The 13,159-nt window shown below is 41.3% G+C and overlaps 1 protein-coding gene across 1 annotated transcript in view; it reads right to left on the bottom strand.

Moving 5' to 3' along the window:
* The window catches only part of LOC110507159 (alpha-2-macroglobulin), a 32,605-nt gene extending 19,833 nt beyond the window's left edge, over positions 1 to 12,772 (bottom strand). The window contains exons 1-18 of the mRNA XM_021587033.3: positions 12,462 to 12,772; positions 11,960 to 12,140; positions 11,478 to 11,634; positions 10,802 to 10,854; positions 9,700 to 9,720; positions 9,181 to 9,346; positions 8,977 to 9,061; positions 8,226 to 8,376; positions 7,982 to 8,102; positions 7,527 to 7,636; positions 7,207 to 7,377; positions 6,669 to 6,902; positions 6,409 to 6,475; positions 4,218 to 4,363; positions 3,889 to 4,038; positions 3,398 to 3,547; positions 3,118 to 3,205; positions 2,801 to 2,951 (exon numbers count right to left, since the gene is read on the bottom strand). Coding sequence (XP_021442708.3) covers positions 2,801 to 2,951; positions 3,118 to 3,205; positions 3,398 to 3,547; positions 3,889 to 4,038; positions 4,218 to 4,363; positions 6,409 to 6,475; positions 6,669 to 6,902; positions 7,207 to 7,377; positions 7,527 to 7,636; positions 7,982 to 8,102; positions 8,226 to 8,376; positions 8,977 to 9,061; positions 9,181 to 9,346; positions 9,700 to 9,720; positions 10,802 to 10,854; positions 11,478 to 11,634; positions 11,960 to 12,140; positions 12,462 to 12,547 — 2,288 coding nt within the window. The 5' untranslated portion in view covers positions 12,548 to 12,772. The remainder of the gene's footprint in view (positions 1 to 2,800; positions 2,952 to 3,117; positions 3,206 to 3,397; positions 3,548 to 3,888; positions 4,039 to 4,217; positions 4,364 to 6,408; positions 6,476 to 6,668; positions 6,903 to 7,206; positions 7,378 to 7,526; positions 7,637 to 7,981; positions 8,103 to 8,225; positions 8,377 to 8,976; positions 9,062 to 9,180; positions 9,347 to 9,699; positions 9,721 to 10,801; positions 10,855 to 11,477; positions 11,635 to 11,959; positions 12,141 to 12,461) is intronic.
* Positions 12,773 to 13,159: the final 387 nt, after the last annotated feature.

Here is a 13,159-nt window from a genome sequence, read left to right on the forward strand (position 1 = left end):
AAGGAGCTGCTGTGGCGTAGCATCGTCTGCTGTCTTTTTACTGTCTCACTCTGCCTAACCTGGTTTACAGCCTTGGTCAAGGTAAGCTGGGAATCCAACTGTAACTTTTCAGAAAGTGAGATATTTCTTATTCCCCGAATAATTCCCCCGCTCTTCCCCGAGTGTGCCAAACTGACAATGTTCCGCTAGCTTGTGAACAGCTGTGATAAAACTGTCGGTGGTTTCACTCTGCTCCTGTTTGTGCACATTAAACTAAGCTCTCTCAAATATAATGTTGTCTCCCTACTAAATGCATTTCAAAACAGTCTTTAACGGCACAGTAGTTAAGTTTCTCATCTCTTCTCTGTACCTTTCAAAACGCCTGATCCATTTTGACCAGTTTTGAATGTCCATACAATCAAAATTCTCTGGGGGACTAATGCGAAATCCGTCAGCACTAACCACTGGCCTGTCCATGTTTGCGTGGGAGCCCGTTGATCTTGGAGTTGCAAACCCTGAAACACCACCAGTTTCTTCCTCTTGCAACATGTTGCTAGCAGTAACTTAGTCCTTGCTCGTTAGCTAGCCCAATAGCTAGCCCAATGATGATCTGCGCCGTTCATCTCCAACACTGTGCCCTCCTTGACTTGAAACTTGGCAATAGGTCCTTTACGTTTATGTGATTATTAAAACCACTTCTGACACCATGTAGTAGTCATCTAAAATAATGAGGCACGACAACGAGATTTTAGCTTCAGTATGTTTACTAGCCTAGTCTGTGCATGTCCTACATAGGGCCCATAAGGGCCATCCTGCTCCTTTCCAATAAATATTGAGGGTTTTATTCTGGTGACATGATGATCGATGCTTGGCTGCCTTTTTTTTTTTATTTTAAATTTTGCCCCTTTTTCTCCCCAATTTCGTGGTATCCAATTGTTTTAGTAGCTAAAATCTTGTGTCATCGCTACAACTCCCGTACGAGCTCAGGAGAGTTGAAGGTTGAAAGTCATGCGTCCTCACAGCGCGCATCCAACCCGGAAGCCAGCCGCACCAATGTGTCGGCAACCTGGCAACCTTGGTTAGCGCGCACTGCGCCTGGCCCGCCACAGGAGTCGCTGGTGCGCGATGAGACAAGGATATCCCTACCGGCCAACCCCTCCCTAACCCGGACGACGCTAGGCCAATTGTGCGTCGGCCGGTTACGACAGAGCCTTGGGGCCCAGGGTCTCTGGTGGCACAGCTGGCGCTGCAGTACAGCGCCCTTAACCACTGCGCCACCCGGGAGGCCCTGCCTTTTCTCATCATCAATCTCATCATGTAGGCTATACCCACACTGTATCTGCGAGCTGTTAGCTAGAGCGCACGTGCCAATACCGCAAAATGTATTTTACAATAACCGCAAAATGCATTTTTTACGTGCACTACATCACGCCCAGTCTTTAACCCGCAACAAGTACATTTAATGGAAACACATCTCTGGTAGGAAAATAAGCATATTGTTTTTATGCAGATTTTAGAACATATTTGCATGAAAATCTGTTGCCAATTGGATGGAAACCTAGCTAGGGTTTTAATAAGGCAGTGGTAATATTTCATTCACCACAGAAATTTGTAGGCAGCTTAATTGACCCTGTCCCGTGGTTCAACTTTAAAACAATATATATATATATATATATATATATTTCACCTTTATTTAACCAGGTAGGCTAGCTGAGAACATGTTCTCATTTACAACTGGGTTACACATGGAATAAACAAACATACAGTCAATAACACAATAGAAAAAAAAGTATATGTACAGTGTATGTAAATGAGGTAAGATAAGGGAGGTAAGGCAATAAATAGGCCATGGTGGCGAAATAATTCAAATGTAGCAATTTAAACACTAGAGTGATAGATGTTCAGAAGATGAATGTGCAAGTGGAGATATAGGGGTGCAAAGGAGAAGAAAAAAACAGTATGGGGATGAGGTAGTTGGGTGGGCTATTTACAGATGGGCTATGTACAGGTGCAGTGATCTGTGAGCTGCTCTGACAGCTGGTGCTTAAAGTTGAGGTAGATATGAGTCTCCAGCTTCAGTGATTTTTGAAATTCGTTCCAGTCATTGGCAGCAGAGAACTGGAAGGAAAGGCGACCAAATAGGAATTGGCTTTGGGGGTGACCAGTGAAATATACCTGCTGGAACGCGTGCTAGGGGTGAGTGCTGCTATGGTGACCAGTGAGCTGAGATAAGGTGGGACTTTACCTAACCTAGCAAAGACTTATAGATGACCTTAAGCCAGTGGGTTTGGCGATGAATATGAAGCGAGGGCTAGCCAGCGAGAGCATACAGGTCGAAGTGGTGGGTAGTATATGGGGCTTTGGTGACAAAACTAATGGCACTGTGATAGACTGGTTGTTTAGCAACAAAACCGACACGTGCGGAAATATGGAGCAAAACAGACGGGGTTGGCTTAGATTGTTGACAACATCTAAACTATATTTTGCCTTCAAATGTTTATTGAAAACATAAATACATTTGCACAATGAGCACTTGTTGTCTCTCAAATACATCGTTACAGTTGTTGGTAGCAAGCTAGCAAATGTTTTGCCATATTAGCATAGACATGACATGAGTCAAAACACCTCAAAACAAGACATGGTATCAATAAGAAGATACAACGAGCTGAAACGAGACACCTACTATTCCCCACATGGCAGCCTCTTGTTATTGTTGCTAACTATCTGACCGTTCAGAATCATAACCTTCTGCCTCATCGATGTGCGCGCATTATTTTAGTGACGTTTATAAGGCAACAGCCTCACTGTGCAGTGCTCTTACCCAACTTCCACAAGATCCCATATCCACGTCTCAGGGAAGAACGTACGGACTGTCTGAATGGGTGGCGGAGGTGCAAGGGCACCAGCTGTTCCAGATTGAGCCACCAGAAGTGTGTCCATGGTTCGATGGTGAGAGTAGCTTATATAGCGTCCTATTAAAACAAAACATAATAATTATTCTCGTGTTAGAATGAGCCTGGTCAAACCAGACAGAATGCTGAGGTCACTGGTGACCTCATGTTAGAATAACATTTCCCAAGATTCACCAAAGACTTCTGGCAATGACAAGTGTAAGAAATGGTTAGAAGGACATCTCACCATGGCCGCGATGGTACTGGATTCCCTTAAAATGTAGGCAGGAAGGTACTCTTAGAACCAGATTAGTTGCCAGCTTCAGTCCCAGTTTCTAGAAATCACAAACAAGAGAGCGCAATAATAATGAATGTCTCAGGTTTTTTTTCTATTCTAAATGTGTTTTTTTTAATTCAAACTGGCTATTTTAGAAATTGATCATTTAAGGAGATGAATGCATGCTAACAGTATGGTAACCGATTCTTACGAGAGAGGAAAAGTTAAGAGAAAACAAGGCTGAAGTTACCTTAAAAACTTCATAAGGTTCATTTTTCTCCTCAGTTTGTCCTGCGTATAGCATTACATTTCTCCTTGGTCTTACACGTAAACATGCTACTTGATCTTCAAGCTGGTAGGGAATGTGTGTTGTCTCCTTAACTGGTAACAAATCAAATATCTGGAATGGGATAATAAGGAGATGTGAAATGACGTTGTTCATTGGGCACCAAACAGAAGGCAGGGACTACTTAGACTTGTCAAATAGGGAATGCTCAGTTTCGTTTTCCATTGCTAAACGTTTTTAATGCTTTCTGTGCCCTGAACAGAATATGAACCAATAGGGAGGTGCTTTTCAGTTGATGAAGGTACTCCAAATGGCCAACATTGAACAGACCCACTCCAAGTCTGCTGTTGTCACTTCTTAGTCCCCTGAAGCTGCTTGTATTGCCAGCACCACAAAAGCTGTTTATATGGTGGTACTGTATGACCGTTGATATTCACTACACCGAGCTCTGTTACCTTGTCAGCATTCAGCCTTTTCCCTGGCTCCATGATGTGAACACTCTGGTCCACAGCACTGAGGCCACAGAGGGAGCCGGGCTGGGCCGAGAGCTGCAGGGTGTTCTCCTCCCCTGGAACTGCTTGTGAGGGTGAGAACTCCACCGACACCTAGTGCACATGACATACATAAGTGTACATTATACACCTTTATACACGGAATGATATCTATGTGCATGGGAAATACTTGACACTTTTTATACATTCCATAAAATGAACATAGTATGTTTGTGATGTGCAGAAGTCAGAGGGTATAACACACGAAGAAGCATGCCCACATATACACACACCTTGTGCCTGAAGCATTTCTCAGTGGGGAAGTTCATGCTGTGGGCGATGACAGTCTCACTGGGTAGCATACTGTACACAAGGACTTGTACCACTGGCGCCATCTCTGGAACCACTGCCAACTTCAAGGTGACTTCACCCTCAGTTGCTGTAACACAAGAGCATGTCACACTGAGTACGTCTACATGCACAGTAATAATTCGATAGTAAACTGATTATGGCAGTACGCAGATTATGCAATAGTCACTTTACTCTGTTTATTTTAATCGATGCATGGTCAAAATCGATGAAAGCATACACCTATTAAAATACAAGACATAGAAATGTTAGGTATGCACAAAATATGCCCCAAAACATGCATGTGCCAGTTTTCACACAAAACTTGGTATTTATAAAAACTGATCTTGAAGTGAGAATGTGCTTATTATCCTCCTGCAAACTCCAGACCATGCGAATGCACAGTTTCTAGTGGTTAAAGTGTTGCATTGCAAGAAGGCAAAAGTAGCTTATAGCCTTGTGCAGGAATAAATGACGCTCATATTCATACACATTTATTATTTATTTTATCTTTGCATTCTAAAATAATAGGAAATGGATGCCTATTTCATTTAATCAAGTTTGCCATTTAATTTAGATACTGTCTTGGCCTAATTCCAATACTTTGAAAGTATACAGCCAATAAGGGCGTTACTGTCACCATAAAAGTTGAATGATGAGCGTTTTCCAGGCGGAGTTATAATGCTCGTTCACGCACGCACAGTTTAACGACAGTTCTGTTTTGTCATGTTGTAAAATGTTGTAAAAATGTTTTCCCCCCTCTTCAATCTATACACAATACCCCATAATGTCAAAAACAGGTTTAGATTTTTTTCTGCAAATGTATAAAATAAAAATGAAATATGACATTTACATAAGTATTCAGACCCTTCACTCAGTACTTTCTTGAAGCACCTTTGGCAGCGATTACAGCCTTGTGTCTTCTTGGGTATGACGATACAAGCTTGGCACACCTGTATTTGGGGAGTTTCTCCCGTTCTTCTCTGCAGGTCCTCTCAAACTATGTCAGATTAGATGGGGAGCGTCGCTGCACAATTATTTTCAGGTCCCTCCAGAGATGTTCGATCGGGTTCAAGTCTGGGCTCTAGCTGAGCTACTTAAGGACATTCAGAGACTTGTCCCGAAGCCACTCCTGCGTTGTCTTGGCTGTGTGCCACTCAACCATAAAGGCCTGATTGGTGAGTAGCTGCAGAGATGGTTGTCCTTCTGGAAGGTTCTCCCATCTCCACAGAGGAACTCTGGTCACTCTGACAGAGTGACCATCGTGTTCTTGGTCACCTCCCTGACCAAGGCCCTTCTCCTCCAATTTCTCATTTTGGCCAGGTGGCCAGCTCTAGGAAGAGTCTTGGTGGTTCCAAACTTCTTCCATGTAAGAATGATGGAGGCCAGTGTTCTTGGGGATGTTCAATGCTGCAGAAATCTGTGCCTCGACACCATCGTGTCTCGGAGCTCCACGGTTTATTCCTTCATCCTCTTGGCTTGGTTTTTGTTCTGACAATCACTGTGGGACCTTATATAGACAGGTGTGTGCCATTCAAAATCATGTCCAATCAATTGAAATTACCACAGGTGGACTCCAATCAAGTTGTAGAAATATCTCAAGGATGATCAATGGAAACAGGATGCACCTGAGCTCAATTTAATTGGTCTATTTCTGTTTTTTATTGTTAATACATATACAAAAATGTCTAATAACCTGTTTTCGCTTTGTCATAATTGGGTATTGTGTGTAGATTGCTGAGGATTTTTTTTTTTAATCCATTTTAGGCTGTAACTTAACAAAATGTGGAAAAAGTCTTAGAAGTAGTTAGAAGTAGTTTTCACATGCAAACTTTATATGTCTGACCTCAGAATCAACAATGCTTCCCAAAAATAGCATGTCCACTGAGGTAGAAAATTTGTTTTGATTGATGATTTCTGCATTCATCAGACTGCCATCAGTAACCTGATTTCAGACATCCATGTTAACAGTATTATTAGGGAAATTGTTCTTCTTGCAAAGCGTTTTAATCTAAGTATTATCTTATTCTGAGTATCCACAATAATCGCATTATTGTGTGCATGTAACCATCCTCATTGTCATTGTCATCAAGCACCTTCAAGTACGTTCATAATTACTTAATGAAACTCCCTCACCAGGACTCCCCTGCTGCACGGTAACCTTCATATGTCCATGCTGAACTATCACCCCTCTGGATAAGGCCTGGAGGAGGGAAAGGAAAAAACAGTTATCCCGGTTATCCCATCAAGTCAGCAAGAAGGATATGATGAGAAGTACTGGTGTTGTATAGAGACATCCTTCCTCCACGGAGCCCTGGTCAAAAGTTGCACACTAGTGAATAGGGTGCCAACCTGGGTTTGCAGGTTGTCCACAACTTGTTCCTGGTTCTACTCACCAGGTAGATGACATCCACGGAGCCCTTTGGGACAGTCTCCCCTACGATGGCGTACTGGATGGTGATTGACACTTCCTCCCCACATGCCAGTGGTTTCGCCATCTTCTGAATAGCCAGAGAGCTGGATGTTTTACTGTGAGGGGCAATGGGCTGGATCAGTGAGAGTATGTGGTGCCCTCTTTGGAAATAGGGGACCCTGTATCTACTGTTCTCCACTTGAGGTGTGTTGCTTACCTGGAAAGCAACAGAGAGAATAGAGAGTATAACTAAAGGCACAATCCCAAATCAACCCTTAGACCATGTACAATATACTTGTGGAGATCTGAGAGGATTTCACAGTTGTATATATGGTAACTAACATTTCCACCCTGCATTCCGATAGGCTAGGTGGAGGTTTCACCATATTGCTTATTATACCAATGGAATTTTCGAAGATCTCCACAAGAGCATGACAAGTGCGAGATTTGGGGTTGAGCATAAAGTCTTCAGAGTCTGAGTCTTTCTAAACCTAGACGGACTTTCAAAACCTCATACTTACTATGAGGTTAAAATTCTCGTTGGCCATACTGGTTGTGTTGACGGAGAAACTGGCAGTACCATGACTGTCCGTGGTTAGGTTCTGTAGAAGATGTGAGGACCAGGCTTTCTCCTCCAAAAGGTAGACTAACATGTCTGCGATAGGTGTGTTGTTGAAGTGAACAACGTTAATCTGAGGGAAAAGGGGGGGGGGGAGTTGTAAGTGGTGATGTGTGTCACTGTTACCGACCATTGGTAGTTAAGTAAACAGGAATGTCAAAGACAAATGGCATCTACAATTCAACTAAGTCTAAGAAACAATATCACTGTATTTGGACGCACTTTGCCCTCGATAGTTGATCCACGCTCATAGATTTTGGGTGTGTCGACAAATGTGAGTTTTCCAATCACATAGGAGAGAGCAATGTGTTTTTCCTTTGACTGTGTAATACCTGTCAAAGGAAAACAAATGAAAATAGGATGGTTTATTTCACAACGACACACGCCACCATGATGCACAATGGCAGTTCACAATGCAGGAGCTGAATTCCAGTGCAGCTTATTCAACATAGTAAAAACATGATTACAAACGAAGACATGAATAAAAACAGCATAATATGAGGATGTAGCACCAAAGGTCAAATACACAGGTCTTGCCAATCTTCATAATCTAATTAAACATGCAATCTTGACATTATGTAATTCACTCTCAAGAAAAGAAAACAGTTTTCATTTGACTTCAGGCAAATGTTGTCATCACTTCTACCGTCTCCAAATTGTAAAGATAAATGACTTGCCTGTCCCCTCCTCCTCTACTTTTGCATTAAAACTCAGCCTGTCTATGAGCATTTTCTGGCCAGCATCCTTTGTGAAAATTGACATGTTGAAGACATGAGAAGCACAGCCAGTTTGGTCCATCTGGGAAAAGCAAGCAAAACCACACACATTAAGAAATGATTTAAATAAATGTAACCAGATCATTTTCAAATGTAATATGATGGTAAAAACAAGTATATCGTTTCTTCAGGAAAGCATACAGACCTCTATTGACTCTTTATGGCAGGGGGGTGTATAATCAGGAACTCCTTCTGGATTTTTCTCATCAATTCTTATTGGTATCAATATATTGTGCCCTAAGGGTCGGCACAACTCTACCTCTGCTTTACCAGGTACAGGTTGCCCATAAGTGTATCTGATTTTATTTCAGAATAAAACACATAAAAAACATAAAACATCATACATTTCCTACTTAGAGAGACGTAGTATATTATAAACCTTATATGAGACATTACAAAGGCTCATACATGCATCCTTACGAGTTACAATGCATTATACCTGCAGGCTTTCTTGAAGTCAAGTGTTTTCAACATTGCCAATGCATCTGGACCCGTACTCATAAAGTCAACTGCCAACTCAGTGTATGAGTGCTGATCTAGGATCAGTGTAAACTTCTGTATCAGAATGAACAAGGTCAGGAGAGACCTGATCGTAGGTCAGCAATCCCACTCTGAGAGGCTTTATGAATATAAGCCCGGCTGTTCGTGTAAATGCCAGGATTTATGAAATTATTTTTCCCAATCAAGAACTTCTATTTCCTAGATTATTTTCAAATACTTGTTTCTAAATACACTATTTGAAATACCCCCAGGACCAAACAGACCTGGGTTGAAATGCATGAAGTATTCAAGTATTTGAATTTGAATCAAGGTCTGCATTAGCGAAATGCGATTAATTAGACAGTGACGTTTGCACAGCTACAGTGCATTACAAAACAGTGATACTGTTGACTCACGTTGCACACACTTCTACTTTATACTCCTCTTGAACAACGCTGATCTCATCGGGGAGGTTCATTTTGATCTCAAACTTTGGCAAAACTAGAGATGAGAGAACCGCAGGCAACTCATGAATGTTCCAGAAATGTGATTCATTGATTCAACTTCCAGATCCATAATATTTCCTAGCATGAAAGGTAAAAGAAAGAAGCTCTACTTACCATACTTTTCTACCTTGAAGTTATGGTATATTTTGTTTTCACCAATCCACACTACAATAGCATAGGATCCTACGGGTGCTTCAGAGTTCAGGGGGTAAGAAAGCTGCAGAATGTTGCCACTGGATGTAGTATTGACCCACTGTCCAATTCTGTTCTGATGAACATCCTGTTGGTTCATAGAACAAGGGACATGTTTAGCAGGGTGCAAAATTGTGGAACATTCACATACAAATTATGTTATGTAGGCCAAACATGCCTGTCTGACATGAAGAGTAAAGAGTCACATCAGCTCTATTCATGACATTTCTATCCGCAACGTTCTGAAGTTTGCTTGCTGAAGGTGGCCCAGAAGGTGGCCCAGATTTATGTGATCACATAAAGCTGATAGGGAGTCTTCTGGTAACTGCCATGTAGAAATGAATGATGACCTACAGTACCTAGCTGGTGGAGTCATTGTCTTATAATGCACTAGTATTTACAGTGAGTCATCATACATTGATAGACTAATATGGGTCTTACCTGCAGTTCCACAATGTTGTACTGTGAAAGGCAAGACAAAAGACTGGTTAATGTTTTATGAACTCTCAAATTCCCCCAAAATTAAAAGAGGAGCAAAGCTGTCAGCAACTATAGGAACTAGGCAGATGCTTGGCTTTGTCTCTTCAATTAAACATAACATGTTGCTTTTGCATTGGGACTCCAACGGAAAAAAACTCCTACGCATTCCTTTGAGTGGAAAACACCATGTCTTGCCGTGAATGTTTGAGGACCTTGAAATCCACCCACGCAGGTTTACTTAGAGAACCTCTGCAGACATGTACCGTATGTTTGCCCTGAGTGCTATGTGTCTCAACTGTTTGTGTAGCCTTATCAAACAGATAACATTGGTTAAAGAGTTGGATTTGGGATTTTGCCCAATAGTTGTTCAAAATATTTCCCATTTCCTAAGTCCTATTGTTTATGGAGTGCTAACAAGATATGTATGACATGCCGTGGCTAGTTGATTGCTCAATGAAAATATAGTATAAATACAGTATATTGTACATAATAATCCTCGTCCTATAGGGCAGGTGCCTCTGTTCTCTTTCTGTAGTGTGAAGTAGCCTGGACAGGATACTAATCTATTGCTGGACCTTACCCCCAATCCATCTCCTTAATATTGAGTGCTAAGCAGAGAGGCATCGGGTCCAATTTTTAGAGTCTTTGGTATGTCTCAACCCCCCCCAACCTTCCATTCTCACTCTAACCAGGATCGCAGAGTTGAGTTGGTAGGACAATATCATACATAGTGTTAGAGTGTTAGTGGTTAGAGTGTTGGACCAGCAACTGGAAGGTTGCAGTTCAAATCCCCGAGCTGACAAGGTACAAATCTGTTTTTCTGCCCCTGAACAGGCAGTTAACCCACTGTTCCTAGGCCGTCATTGAAAATAAGAATTTGTTCTTAACTGACTTGCCTAGTTAAATAAGGGTTAAAACATTTTTAAAAAAAATACCTGATTGCTAAGTCTATCAGAAAGTAATGTGACATTGTGATCCTTCTTTTGTATCTGTCTTCTTGTTTGAAAGGGTGGAGATTGGTCATTGTTTTCAATATTTAATGTTTCACATTTTCAACACTCACCAGCTGATTGACAGGGCTAAAACTGGTATCCAAGGTGATGACTCTAAACTGCACTGTAAAAAGACAAAGACAAGACAAAGACAAGCACTCAATGAGAATCTTTGAAGCGTACTTTTGCTAACTTTCCCATGTTTTCCAGAAATACCTGTCGAAGGATTCCCAGATTCCAGGAATTGTTCAACCAGGATTTATGGAAAACCAGGGATTTTCAGGAGAGTTACCAGAATTTTGCAAGACAAACTTTTGACATCTACTCTGGATAACATTTTACACTGTTGGTACTAAGGTCGATCAACCGCAGATAAATGAAAACTGCACTGCGATATGCGTCTTTTTTTCTCTCATTTTACCAGGTAAGTTGACTGAGAACAGATTCTTATTTACAGCAATGACCTGGGGAATAGTTACATGGGAGAGGATGGGGGATGAATGAGCTAAATGTAATCAAATGATAATGTCCAGGAGAGGAACACCTTACAACATGTTGGTTCAAACTCCAGTGTTCATATCCTCAGTGAACCCACGGTGGATTTTATCTTTATGATGGTGCTGTTGCAGGTGTCTCTTAGGAGCAACATGTGATGAAAGAGAAAACCATCATAGAAACATGATACCACCTAATTGTCCTGTTTCTTAGCAAGCAGACTAATTGAGTACTGGCTCTGTGTAAAATTACCTGTGTGTCCCGGGTTGTAGATTGGTTTATCTGTTTGGACAAATGTCATCGGTTTGTAGGGTTTAATCATGACCATTCTCTCCTCTGTCGATTGAAACGTTTCACCTTGAACCTTCACCTTAAAATGTTGCACTTCGTCACTCTCCACATGAGGGGCCTGAAAGGGAGACAATGTGCAAAAAACATATGATCCTGTGAGGCTCAGTTGGTAAGAAAGTGCTGCTAACAACGTCAAGGTTGTGCCGATCTAATCACGTTTTCTTTCATCAGTGTGTTTTAAAAGTGATTTTACTTTAGTAGCTGATGTCATCTTCTTTATGTAGAATTTCAGCCGGAATCCCAGAAAAATTATTGTAAGCCACCACATTGATATTTCCCATGAAATAACCTGGTATTACATAGAAAATTAAGAGATGCATCAGAAAGCAGAGAAAGTACACTCTTATTGAATGGTTCTGGATGTCGACCAGTGTTGGGCTGACCTGAAACTGGAAGCAGCGGTGAAACTCTTGATCAGAACTCTCCTGGAGAAGTATTTTGATCTGCTCGTTGGCGATCAGAGATATGGTCATTACCAGGGTCTCGTTGGGCTGCAGAAGGCTGGCACAAAGCTTGGCCTCTGAGCCTGCCTGGATTACTGCAGGAATGGCTACCATGTAAACCCTACAGAGAACACACACACACACACACGCACACACACACACACACACACAAACCAACAAACAGACAGGAAAATCAATACAAAATGAGAGGGCACCTCTAAACAAGAAACTAGGATCTTAATTTGACCAGTAATGTCAAAATAATCCTGCAGCAACAGGATTTTAACGTGTAGGTGTAGCTGAAATACACAGAACAAAATATATGTTGAAAGGATAGATAAAAAGCAGTTCTAAATTTAGTCTCTCACAGAGAGAATGTTACACCAGGATGAGACGCCACATCTGATTACTCAATTCTAACTGACTGTGCAGATTTACTTACGGCCTTGGAGTCGCTTGACAGACACAAAGCCAGTGAAAGCAGGCAAAGAGTATCCATCTCCAAACCTGAAGCCCAGAAGGAACCATGACTCAAGGAGAGAAATAAAAAAACAAAAAGTCAGCCTATGTCCCAGTATTCCTACTGGCAAGACTTCCCTACTGCACTGTGTAGAGGACAAGCAGAGGAACTGGTCTAGAAAATGATTGAAGTAAAAGCGTTGTGAATGTTTGACTAATTTGTGTCAATAACAGTGATTTTCAGTGGTGTGATTGGCTGATTCTCTTGATGCAACATTAATATGCATACAGTACATTGTGCATGGCATTGGCATGCACTATAACCTGATTACATCTCAATAGATTGCATGCAATGCCTGTTTTTTTTTGTTTGTTCATAATATACAGTTGGGTCCAAAATTATTGGTGAGCAAAAAAATACTATAAAATAATTTATAGAAATATTGAGCTGTATGGTATGCTCGAAAAAAATTAACAATAAGATTATTTCATACTAATACAATTGTTCAGAGTAAGATATTTTGTTTAACAATGAATACAACAAATCTATAGCACCCTCCCCTTGTGGTGATAATGACATTTCACATCAGCTATGACTATAGAATATGGACTTCGTTTGATTTAGTTTGCTTTTCTGAAACTCCCCCACAGAAAATATTGTGCACCTGGAAGTTTAAACTA

Source organism: Oncorhynchus mykiss, chromosome 27, assembly GCF_057628025.1.
Source record: "Oncorhynchus mykiss isolate SJ-2025 chromosome 27, ASM5762802v1, whole genome shotgun sequence".
NCBI classification, from domain to species: domain Eukaryota; kingdom Metazoa; phylum Chordata; class Actinopteri; order Salmoniformes; family Salmonidae; genus Oncorhynchus; species Oncorhynchus mykiss.